The 12,835-nt window shown below is 37.9% G+C and overlaps 1 protein-coding gene across 1 annotated transcript in view; it reads left to right on the top strand.

Moving 5' to 3' along the window:
* Nucleotides 1–12,835, top strand: part of RB1 (RB transcriptional corepressor 1) — a 78,916-nt gene that overhangs the window by 2,801 nt on the left and 63,280 nt on the right. Inside the window, exons 3-7 of the mRNA XM_084306630.1 lie at nt 6,414–6,526; nt 8,488–8,622; nt 10,270–10,308; nt 10,948–11,015; nt 12,236–12,346. Of these exons, the coding sequence (XP_084162756.1) occupies nt 6,414–6,526; nt 8,488–8,622; nt 10,270–10,308; nt 10,948–11,015; nt 12,236–12,346 (466 nt within the window). The remainder of the gene's footprint in view (nt 1–6,413; nt 6,527–8,487; nt 8,623–10,269; nt 10,309–10,947; nt 11,016–12,235; nt 12,347–12,835) is intronic.

Below are 12,835 nucleotides of genomic sequence, written 5' to 3'. Positions count from 1 at the left end.
TTTTCCCCTTTAGGATACTACAGTTTTCTGTATTGATTTTTTTTCCTTTTGAATCTGAGCTACTAACGATCTATTTCTGTCTGTAACTTTACCTTTTTTATCTTGTGTGGTCCACGCTGTAGCTTTTCTTACAGCTCTCGGCTTCCCTGTTTCCTCGTTGGTTTGACTCAAGGTTATGCAGCTGGACCTTGAATCCTTGAAACAGCTGAACCCTGCTGGGGGGTGTGTAGGAGGGGAAAGCACAGCCATGGCTCTCCTGTAACCTGTCTTTCTGGAAAATGAGACCAGCGTGTAGTTTGACATGCTAAATCTGCAGAGAGAAACGGTTCAAAACATTGCAGATGTGATGAGTCTTTCCTAAGTGGAGAACGTTAAGGATTTTGTCTGACAACCAGAGTTAAATTGCACTCTTCTGTGGTAAAATTGTAACTTGAGACCTCTGAGACAAAATCTGTAACACACCGACAGTGCTGCATCTCTGGAACCTGTATGGTATGAAAGAAGTTACCTGATGCATGACCAGAAAGATGTTTTTGCTTTAAATTCTGTTTGCATCTGCTGAACTCCAGTGCAAGTTGACTGCAAACATGGTAGTGCATATATAAATAAGGCTTTGGCATTAATGTCACACAAAGCCTTTTGTTCGTTCTGTCATTAATCTGTTTACCAAACCAAGTTACTTAGGTAAATTAGATGTTTGCTTTAGAGTTGTCTTCACGATCTTCGTTTCAAAACTCCTACACATTGGCAGTTGTTGACTTAGCAAATTGGCTTCCTGTACGGGGACCCTTCTACTCCAGTTGTGTGTAACTCACCTGCAATCTGTGTTACGAATCAGTAGTGCCTGTAAACTCTAGATGGAGTGAATAGATTTAGTGGAACTACTGACATACTTTGAGCAGTATGTGTTTTTTGGTGTGAGAAAGCCTAGGAGAGGTCCCGAGAGCCATATTTTTACTACTAGGAGAAGGTTTGGGGCATTTGTTACATTCTGCTACTGTTCGGGCAGAGAACAACCTGTGAATCTGAAGTAGGTTATCAGGAAAAACAAAGTGAATTATTGCTTAACGTATTGGAAAGAATCAATATGAGGAACAGATGGGCATCTTGACTAAATTGGAACCAAACTTCGGCAAAGAAAATCGGTGGTTTAGGAAGCTGATAGAAATTGGAGTCTGCAAAGGACCTTGAGAAATAGGGTCTGGTGTGTTTCAGCTGCCCAGCTTGCTGCAGTTTGTGATGCCTGGGTAAAAGCTTTGCATTTTGTTTGCTGTTTATGGAACTGCTACAGAAACCATCATCTTTTCTTGTTTCTGGTTCTGTATTTGTGTATTTAAGCTTTTCTGTCTGTCTAGAGTAAGCTTATCTGGTCGTATGTTCCAAACCTGTAAAGTTTCATGTATATATTAAATATTTTTGGTTTTAGTTTCTCATGGAAAAGAAAACATTACCATTGGTAAACCTCTTATTCCCCATCTTGAAAGACACAGAGAGGTTTCTTACTTAAAGGAAAAGCATGAAATGTACAAGCTAATGAAGTATTTTCTGGCTGGAGCTTTTGTCTCTTAGAGAACTGCAGCAAAACTGAATCTGAATCTGCTGCTTCAGCTGGATGAGCAGAGTCACAGATCTTGTAAAAACCTTTATTCTTAAAATAAGACACAGAAAACTGCTGAGAAGTCCCATAACAAACATAAATCAACATGGCCTCTAGCTGATGATACTCAGCATCTTAACAGGAGATCCAGTACACGAGCGTGTTTTGCTCTTGCACTTGAAATGCATAATTAGGTGGCATATAATTATTTTTTTTACTTGCCTTTTGCTCATTTGGGAGAAAGACTGATGTTGCCCCCAGTCTGGCTATGTGCAAGAGAAATGTAGTGGGAAGTTCTCAGTTCAGAAGAACAATTTTTGTCAGGTCAATGATTTCCACAGAGTATTACTTTTAGACAGTATGTTTAATTTAACCTGTTAAGAATGAATAGTCATTGTCCAATCAAGACAGTTTTCAATGGAAAAATAAAAACCATTACTGCTGAAAAATACGATTTGTCTTTACACAGAACTTCTTATATGTAGATAGGGGGTGCTTAACACATTTGCAGATTTATTTCCTATAAATTTGTTTCTACAGGTCTTAACAGATTTAAGTTTCTTATTGTGAATGCTTCTTGATCTTTTTACCTGCCATCTTCTACCTGCAATCATAAGCATACCTGAGAGTCTTTCTCATACCATCTAGGTAGTTTTGTGTATTAAAATGTAGCGCCTGAGATCTTGGTTCCGTGTGTTCCTGTTAATAAAACAAGGCTTTAGTGCGATATCCCATTTAATTAAAGTACCTGTCTCTATTTGTACATGTCTCATCTATGTTTCTCCTGACCTTCTTTTATGCAAGTCTCTATTCCTGGGCCACTGCCGTAGGCAATCATGAAAACTGTTATCAGTTATCAGTGTTGGCAGAATAATAAACATCTCTAACTGTGCAGACTGGAACTGAGGCTTCCTGTTGCCATCTCCTCCTCTCATCTGTTGCAGCAGCACTGGAGACCATCAGAGAAAGCAGAGAGGCAGTGATCCCATTGCACAGTAATTCAGTTTGAGCATTTTAAGCCAATCTTCCAGGTTGCTTTCACTAGATTTAGGCAAACTGATGATTTGCTAAAAAATAGATTAAATAACAGTAACTGCAGAATAAGAAATATTGAAAGACTTCTTGTAAAGCTTTAGTATTTTTTTTTCAACAGAAAACTAGATTGATTTAATGCAACTGACCTATATTCCCTGAAAATTACAGCATTGATTTCCCCAGAATACTTAAAAGCAAACAATTCCTATATGAACTGTTGGCTGCTAAATAATCTTCGAGTTGGTGATTAATAGGTTTAGATTTATGGTGAGTTGAAATGAGGTTACTAGAAGTTACCTTACTTGAACCGACTGGCACTCGAGAGCAAACATTGAGTCATTGTCCTGCCCGTTCTCTGTAGCCGTGCTGTATCAACACAGAGCTTAAGTCAGACTGGTCAATAAGAACACCCTCAGAAATGAATTTCTGGCTGTGAATTTGTCTTTTATATGTTCCTATGCCTTCAAGTAAGTCTATCTGGGATGAATTGTCTGGCTTTAACTGTAAACAAACCATTTATCTGTGTCATGGGAATGGCTACTCTAAAGGTAGGCTATTGGTAAAGTATTTGAACTGAGTGGTGCTGTTGCAGTTTGCTCCATGGTTTTATTTCGTTTGTATAGGAAATCACTTGAAAAACACTTGTATGCTCTGGGAGGGAAGGAATATGGAAAGGAGATCGCTCAGCAGTCGGGTGTAATGGGAAGACCTCCTCTTACCTCGTCTCCCCCTCTTCTGCTCCTGTGATGTGTATATGTAGCTTCTTGTAGTCTGGCTTCTTTTCCTTTTCTCCATCACTCGGATGATGTTAAAGAGGTTGACATGCTCAGGTACTGCTCATCTTTCTTTGCTAGTAGAAAAATGCTCATAATTTATTAGTTTATTCTGGGTTCTGTGGAGTTTTTGTGCAACATCTTCTGTCTGGTTGAGGAGATGATGTCCAAAACAATCAAATGTCCCCAGTGGATATGGGGATAGTCCAGATAACTAGAATTTGACTCACTGCACTAGTTTTAATCTAGTGGATTGAAAAGCTGCCGTCTTGTTTAATGGGAGAAATAAATGAGTTCTTCTCATCAAAGCAGTATGGTTTGGGGTGAGTTTAAAGATTGTTCTTGCACAACCAGACCTTGCTCTTACTAACTAAACCACTGCTGTAGCCTTCAAGCTTTCATCTTCCCTGCATAGAGCTAAGCCTTCTAAAAGAGCTGTACTTCTTTTTGTAGTTAACAAATTAGGAAAAAGGGCACCGCTTCCTAACATTCAGTCTTGCTGACCTACAAGACACTGTATTTATAGAGCACTGCTATGGTCTGAGTTTGCAGGACATGAAGTGAGGAGGACTTCTTTATTAAACGAGATCAGCCTTGGTTGTGTTGTCCTCAGGAAGTGAATAGTCAACCTTCTTAGCAGCTAACTGGATAACTTTAGTATTCAAGTTTTTTTTTTTTTTTTTTTTTTTCAGTGGGTCACAGACACTAATGCAGGAGGAACCATCCCCATCCTTCAGGATGCTTTTTGGTTTTATATTCTGTGGCTTGTACCTGTTAGCAAAGGAGTATTGAAGTTGTCTGAGACAAACAAAGCCTTTGTTACGTGCAAAATCCCCTCAAGGATCCCTGCAGCTCTTTTTGCCTTATCTCTGGTTGCTGGTGGTACTCATTGATACCCAAAATGTGTAGGAGGTGAAGACTTCCAAGAAACAAAAAGACAATGCTAGTTGATATTAATATGCATTCCTTTAAGTATCATCAAATGCATCTTGGTCTGTTAGGAACTTCTTCCAAAATAATTACCTGCTGTACAAGGTGTCACAACTCATAGAAAAGCTCAAATAGGAACGTAGGAAGAAAGTAACTTAAATAACTGACAATTAACACCTTGTTGAATGGGTCTGGTCAGTTAGCATTCAGATCTAAACTACCTTGAGCACTCTGCAGTTTTGGGCATCACAGTATAAGAAGGACATAAGTTTGTTAGAGAGTGTCTGAGGGAGGGCTACAAAAATGGTGAAGGGTCTGGAGGGCAAGGTGTGTGAGTAGCGGCTGAGGTCCTGGGTTTGCTCAGCCCCGAGCAGAGCAGGCTGAGGGGAGGCCTCATGGCGGCCTGCAGCTCCCTCACGAGGGGAGCGGAGGGGCAGGCGCTGAGCTCTGCTCTCTGGGGACAGCGACAGGACCCGAGGGAACGGCATGGAGCTGGGACAGGGGAGGGTCAGGCTGGGGGTTAGGGAAAGGGTCTGCACCCAGAGGGTGGGCGGGCACTGGGACCGGAGTTCCAGAAGTGTTTGTACAATGCTCTCAGACACAGGGTCTGAGTTTTGGGTGGTTCTGTGTGGAGCCAGGAGCTGGACTTGATGTTTGTGGGTTCCTTCTAGCTTGGGATATTCTAAGACAATAATTCTTACCTAAACTATTCTACCAACAAATGAAAGTTTTCATGCTTTGGAGGAGGCCCCAGCCAGTCTGCACAAATGTATAAATGCTGGTCCCAGAAAAGTAGCCGTTGTAGAAGACTTGGTGGCAATGTTAGTGAAATTATTCCTGTGCTGTTTGTGGACGTGACAAGGTGTTAGCGATAGTTCAAGTGATGAAGAAGAGGGCCAGAGGTGGTTTCCTCACTTCCAGACTGAGTTTTGTGAACTGGCTTGTGTTGGGACTGTTTGGGGTTAGCCCCCTTTTGGAAGAAACAGCTGGGCAGCCATGTTAGAGCCTTGCTTGGGTTTTCCTCTGGGTGCCACATGGTGCTCTTGTCACCTCAGTGTGCGACTACTGAGTGAGAGAGAGGTCTGTTAAAAGTGGCTGAGGGGACAAGAGAGCAGCTTTGCAGTCTGCTGGAAGGAACTGGGGGTAGGTGCTACCTCCAGTGAAGATATGGAGGGACCTCAAGGGTACAGAGGCTTTTGGGGTAGTTCTGGAAGACCATGTAGGATGGAGGGAGCCAGGTCAGGTGCGATCCTATCCTTGCTGCCTTTTTGAAAGTATTTGTTGGATTGAATTGGTCCCAGTGGTTCCCAGAGGTCTGGGAGATGGGGAAGGAAAAAGTAAAATAAGGAAGGGAGTGGGCTAAAACTAAGCAGTGCAGAAGAGCATGAACTTGGTATTTCAACTCCCTCCTGGCTCTGCTTTAAGGTTAAAGGCGTTTGTTACTACGATGATTTGCTAGAGATGTGTTTGTGGTCCAGCTGTACTATTGAGACCTAGCTGTAGGATAAAGCTCCTGAGTATTTATTTCCCTGTCTCTGTAATTGTTTTGCTTCTCATGGCTGCCTGTCTAGGAAGGAACAAGTCCTTCTCTCCTTATTCCTTAACCTCCTGTGTCTTTTTATGGTAAAATGTAGTCTGTGTCCATAACAATGCAAGTGCAACTGAATGTTGAGGTATGGGTAAGGAGAGGGATGTTAGCTCCACTCAGGTAATCCTGAATAGGAAATAGTTCCTGTTTTCAAATTGTAATTTTAATGTACATTAAAAATAAAGTTTCTGTTTTATATAAACTTTCAGTGGAACCACAGCCTTTATTTTGAAGCTTAGCTGAATTACAGATACAGGTAAAATTCATTTTGTACTGTGCAGTAAGAATTGGAGTACTTGGTCTGTCATCTGCAATATAAAACTTTTACTGCTTTTCACTTACCAGATAACTGGCTATCATATACAAATGTCTGCTTGATGGTCTCTTGTTTTACTTTTTCTAGCCTACTGCGAAGAAATTTATGTTCTCTATATAGCACCCACTTGTATTACATAATACACATAAAACCCATTCTCTCTTTTTCTGAAAGGCTTATGACAAAAAGAAAAAGGAAACGTGGGGAGTCTGTATCTTTATTGTAGCAATTGATCTGGATGAAGTGACGTTCACTTTCACAGAGCTTCTGAAAAGTATAAGCATAAGGTAAGTTTTTTGTGAAGTTAGATTTCAATCAGTAGGAATCTTTATATATCAGGCTTGTTGATTTAAAAATGAAGGTTACTTATGGCAGTTATTGTGTATCAGTAAACTAGGAGTCTTGCTATCTTACTTTAGTTAAGGAAACAAAGGCATTTGTTTGCTGCAACTGAGGTTGGCATATGATTGTATCACAATTTTGACTCTTGCCCTTGATAAATTGAAGTGTTAATTGATTTAACTTGGTATCAATCATGCTTGATATTTTCCTTTATCTATATCAAAATTTTCTGTAAAAACCTTTCCATTAATGTTAGGCTCATGCTAAGTCAAAAGGTGGAAAAAAGCGTTCAAATCATTTGCCAGTATGCTGCTGACTTTCAAATGCTTTAATGCCATTTTAAACTTTTTACCTTTCTACCTGCTTTTGACTGGAAAATGTTACCATTATATTTTTACATTCACTAAGCTCATATTAGAGAAATAAGGATTGCAGTATATCTGTTCTTAAAGTAAATTTAAATGGCAACAGCAATAGGTGTACCCTTGTGTTAGGTCTATTGAAGGAGCAGGATTCCAGTGCTTTCTGCCTGATAACCCTGCGTGTGTGGGTGAGCAGAGCCTTCTGAGGTTCCCAGGCACTGCCTCATCCCCTGGCGTTTGTCAGCAGCTTAGTGCATTGTTGTGGTCTTGTCATGGCTGAAGCATCACCAAAAGCGTGTGGGAGATGGGCATTTGGTAAGATTTCCTACCAGTTATAATTGTATCCCATTCTTGTCTTTTTGATAGCCAAGGGAGTGAATATACAAGGTTTTTTTTCATATGATCTTACAGAACAGTGATCAGGTCCAATGTTTCAGCTTAATCGGTTCAGTTTTGACTGACTTGAAACTACTCGGATGAGATCTAATCACATTTGTGCAGTGATGTTCAGTATGTTCTACCCAAGTACAGAACGCATTCACCTGACTAACTCACACTGCAAACTTTTCCCTTTGGGCTTCAAAGAATAAGCTATTACTCAATTTGCTTTTAACAATACTCAATTGCTCACTAGCTCTGAGCTTTTCAGCAGCTATAAGGTCAATCTGGCAGAGATTTCTACCAGTCATCGTGCCCTCTGGAGCCACACAAATATATTTGGAAGTTTTTTTTTTCTTTCGTTACATGGTAAAATAATTCCTAAATGAACTTCTGACTGTTATTATAACAAAGCAAACAGAACTCTCAAAATACTATCTTTTGCTAAAGAATCAAAATGTTTGATAGCTTCTTCCACCTTAATTTTTTGCCATTTCTTGGTTTAAAAATCATCAAACAAAACCCACACGTTCTTGATGGCCATAGTATTACATGGATGACTTTGGACCCCTGTACAAAAATTCCAAATTTTTTTTTCCTATTTCCAAAGGGTAGGGCTGTCCTTGCTGCCAAATGCTTGCTGGAAGACCTGAAGTTCCATATAATTCAGTGTATTCATCTCCGTTTTAATTTCTAGGTCTTTCTTCAGGAAGAATGGAGCCATGGTGTTAAAGTTCTTAGAGTAGTAAGAAGATTTTTAAAGTAGAACATTAAGGTAGAACAGTCCAGATGTGTTGGGTATTTGTGGTTTTACTGGCAGAGTGAGAAAGAAAGATATACCTAGTTAGCAACTTTGGACTACCAAATATATCTGTACTAGCCAAGAAAATTCTTTCTATAGTAGAGCCTGTGTCAGTAGAGACCTGTGGTGCTTAATTGAAAAGTATTTCTAAATCTAGAAAGTGTCAGGGTGGTATATGGAGCTCCAGGTAAACCAATAGTCTTTCCCAAAGCAAGGTTTTCAGTCACTGCTAGTTTTAGTAAGAATATGTTGAAGTCTAGTGAAGCAAGGCAATGATTTTTAGTGTTTTTTTTTTTTTTTTCCTTAAGAGCTATTTCAGAATAGTCCTTCTCAGAGTTATAATAATCTGTCATCTTTTTTCCAGCGTGTGCACATTTTTTCAGTTTCTCAAAGAAGTGGATGTTAACATGGATACTGTAAGCACTAAAGTTGATAGCACTGTATCAAGGCTGAAAAAGAAATATGATGTCTTACTTGCACTATATCACAAGTTTGAAAGGTAGTGTACATTTTCCTTCTTGAAATAATAAATTCTTTACAGCAGTCAACATTTAGGTATTTGTATTTTTCAATTTGTGTATTAGAAGTGCTCGTTTAAACTCTGTGCAAATATTTACAGATTAGTTAAATGGAGCTGTTTACATGCATTGAATAAACATCTTATATTCTACTCCATAACTATTCCAGTGCTCTGTTGAACATTCCCATTGTTGCAGTATAAACAACAGTAAGAATAGCATGACAAATGATCGCTAGTCCCTTTGTTAAGACTTACAGTAAGGCAGATTGTTTTATGATCTAATAATTTTTATTTAATGGAGTTTCCATTTTCATACTGCCCTACCCCTGATTCCTGATCCAAGAGTTGCTTTCTGAGGAGCTCTGGAAAAAAAAAAAAGCACAAATAAGATAGTTTCTGTGTCCCAGATCTGGAACTGAAAGCTGTTCCAGAGTCTCAGGGCATTGCAGAGACTGCTGTAACAGCAGTTCTCATCTGCGATCAAGATAAACCTTCCCAAGTGGTTTAGCTGACCATACACTCAAAATCAAGGAAAGCTCTCATCTTCGTATGTGATAAAGTAGAATTTGGTTATGGCAGCATGCAGAGGGCTTCCTGTGTGTCACTTAAAACTCAGGAGGTTCTCAAGTGGATGCTTTTTTTTTTTTTTTTTTTTTTGATCCAGTTGTTCCAAGTTGGTAAGTTGCCATTCCGCTTTAACCTGAAGACAGATCGTGAGATCAAGACATAAATGTGATTTAATTTTTTTTCTTTTCAAAGTCTGTTAACATTAGCTTGAATAATGTATATATTGTAATATTTTTATGAGCTTTATAGTTGCCTTAAACCTATGAAGTTCTATGCAGGTTAATATTTTAAGCAAGTCTTTCCTGAGCTGTAAAAGCATCACTGCATATTTACACCGGCACATTTTGTTTTTGTGTCCCTCCCCTAGTTCTTTCTTCACTTATTTTTTTTCAAGACTTTTTGTCCGGAGTATCCCTGAGGGAAGGGATTAAGAGGCAAATTGTGCATGCGTATTAAAATATAGCCAAACATATATATGCAGAATTTGAACTTAGATTTAAAAAGCTTTGTTTTTAAACGTACCTTTTTTCACTGTTTTTATGCTGCTACAGTTGAATTGCAGTAATGTTTTTTCAGCCAGAAGGATTTGCGGTTTTTTTTCCTGATTTTTGTATAAACTCAATTTTTCTTGATGACATACATCCAAAATAATTAGAAGAAACATCAGGTATTACAAGGCTTGCAGTGACACTGCAGGAAGAGTAAAGGTTGAAAAATATCTCTTATGGAGTGGTCTGTACAGCTGTGGCACTTGCTTTGTTGTGTTTTATGAGCTACTGAGTAACAACATACATAAAAATACTGTTTTTCTAGAAGAAAATATTAAATTGTACTAAATTAAAATTGTTTGCTATTTAAACTTTGATGTAAGCACTTTAGCAGTAGTATTATTTCAGCTCTGGCAGGGCTTGAGTTGGTCTGGTAATATTCTTTCCAAGAGTCAGAATTATGACAATTTACAATAATGTTAAGAGAACTAGCATATTTTTTAATATAGTAAAGTCAAAGATATTGCACAGTTTCAGGGAGATGTTAAAAATGTTTATTTTTATTTTCTAGGACTTGTGGCCTTATTTATCTGGAACAACCCAGTAGTGAGTAAGTTTGGCTTTCCAAATTGTGTTTGTCAAGATGAGATGTTTGTGTTTTGTCTTTTAACCTGCTAAGATTAATCTAAGTTCATAGTATGTCATGTGTTTAATTTAGATTTAGTGGGGACTTTGAATTTCAGTGAGAGATGATGAAAGCTGCAGAAGTGATATATGTGTAAATTTTGATCACTTCCTCCATGAAGGATCTCCACCCAATGGCGGGTGTCTCGGCCTGGTGGAAACGAACATTTGGAGAGTGAGCTTCCTAATCATAGCAACAAATGAATGGATGAAAAGATGCCTTAGCAACTCCCAAATGAGATTGAGTTCATGCTGTGACTGGAGAATAGGGCATTAGTCAAAGGCACAAGAGAGAAAACAGCTCGTAACAGTTAAGTGAATTATCCATATTCACTTTCTTTTCCAAGGATGGTACAGATGTTTCCTGATTCTTGAATGGCTTTACAGAAGACTTATTTTTTGTGTGTAGTATTAATTACATAGGGAATGAAATAATTAATAAGCTTAAATATATGGGAAATGTTGCATGCTGTTTATATTGTTCCATAGACTGAAGCATGTTTTCAGAAATCAGAGTTTTATGGAAGTGTTAATGTGGAGTCTTTATTTTTGTGTCTATTTACAGGATTTCTGCTGAACTCAGTTCTGTATTAGTCCTAAAAAATTACTGGATTACTTTTTTGCTGGCAAAAGGTGAGTTTTGATCAACAGTATGCATCAGAATAACTGTTAAAGTGAGTTTATGGGTTTGTTTTTACACCTCCAATATGAGGACAGCACCCTTCTTACAAATAGCTGTAGCACAGTTCCAGAGTGTTCTGACTGCATGGCTTTGTAACTAATTGCTCAGTAACATTTCTTTCTATGCAGTTGGACTATTTTAGCTGGTATTTTTTCCAGTTTATAAATAATATTTTTGTAAAGCTTTTAAAGAGATTTTTTTACTTTGAAGGTCAATATTCTATATTTGAATCCCTTCTGAGATGCTTTATTATCATCTGCCAGTATCTTAGTAATGGCTGACTACTTGAAAAGACTGGCAGATCTTTTTAAACTAAACTAAGTCCCTGAAATTATGTCCTTTGAATGCTACAGTTCTTCCTAGAAAAGGCTGAAATCCCAGTTAAAGCTGAGTAACCAAACAATTATGGTAGTACAAGAAGTCCTGTCTCATTTTACTGCTCCTACAAAAAGGAATGCATCATGTGTCTTAGCAGCTGCCTCCTCCGGATCTGTTTTTCAGCAAAGTGTACACATCTCTGCTATTGAAATTGGTTAGAATATAAATACAAAATCTGTACATGTAAATAGCACACATAGTGTCTGTAGCTGTTCTGAATTGCTATCGGCTCTCCAAACACTTTGTGGAGACACTTGAAGTCTTGGAATGGCTCCGTAGATTTCTTCTGGCATGTGAATCAGAAGTTGGGAACAGCTGGGATAATGTAGGTTTTTTTTTTAAAGTACTCTTCATGCTAATATTTTCTAACTTGCAAGTCACTCGGTGTACAATGGGCAGGCCAGGCATATGGTAAGAATGTTTTGAATTTCTCTTCACTATGTATTGGGAATTCTTTATGCTTTTTGAATGCTTAGCAGCTTTCGCAGAGTTTTATTGAGACCACAAAAAAAGTGAGGAATTGTGCAGAAACGAGTAGTACGTGTAGGTAAAATAGTCTATGCAATTACTTCACTATGGTAAAAATGAATTTGTACATGAATTATAAGTATTTTTATGCATGCTTTCTACAGAACAACAAACCTCTTAAGAACCACGAGCTTTAAAGAACATGGCCATTTTGCGCAATGCTTTCACTACTAAATGTAGTGTATTTTATTTAATAAACTTCAACATCTTTATTTTTCCAAAAATGACTCTTTAAATTTGTCTTCGCCTTTTTAAATGTTTGCAGGTAAAGTGTTGCAAATGGAAGATGACCTGGTGATTTCTTTCCAGTTGTTGCTGTGTGTCTTAGATTATTTTATCAAACTGTCACCTCCTGCTATGCTCAAGGAACCATACAGTAAGGATTTCATGTTTTTGTTAACTAAGTAAATTTGTTAATTTTCCACTAGTCTTTATAACGTTCACAGTTAATACAATGAAACTTCTTAACCTTATTAAAATGGATTTTTTTAATATTTTAGTTCCATTTAGGTGCTAATGAACTTGAATTAAATTATTTGAATGTAGCAGTGTATTTAATATTTTGATTTTTTTCTATTTTTGCTGTCCATTTGCTGTGCCCTCTACAAAAATGATAAAATGATTGCAGTAGTAGCTCAAAATAAAATGGGAGAGGAAAAATGTAGATTTCTTTATTACATCTGTTCTATATTAGCAAGTGGTTCTTCCTTACTTTAAGCAAAAAACATAATGGTCTTACCAACAAACTTGTGTTCAGCAAACATTTTTTGTACATTCAATTTTTATATATAAAGCCTGGGAAACCACTCCAAAGTCAGAGAAAGGAAGCATTTGCTTGTAACTTTGAACGATAGATTTCTGTTTC

This window comes from Netta rufina, assembly GCF_964035555.1.
Source record: "Netta rufina genome assembly, chromosome: 1".
Classification (NCBI taxonomy): domain Eukaryota; kingdom Metazoa; phylum Chordata; class Aves; order Anseriformes; family Anatidae; genus Netta; species Netta rufina.
This window is presented reverse-complemented; position numbering and strand designations above follow the sequence as displayed.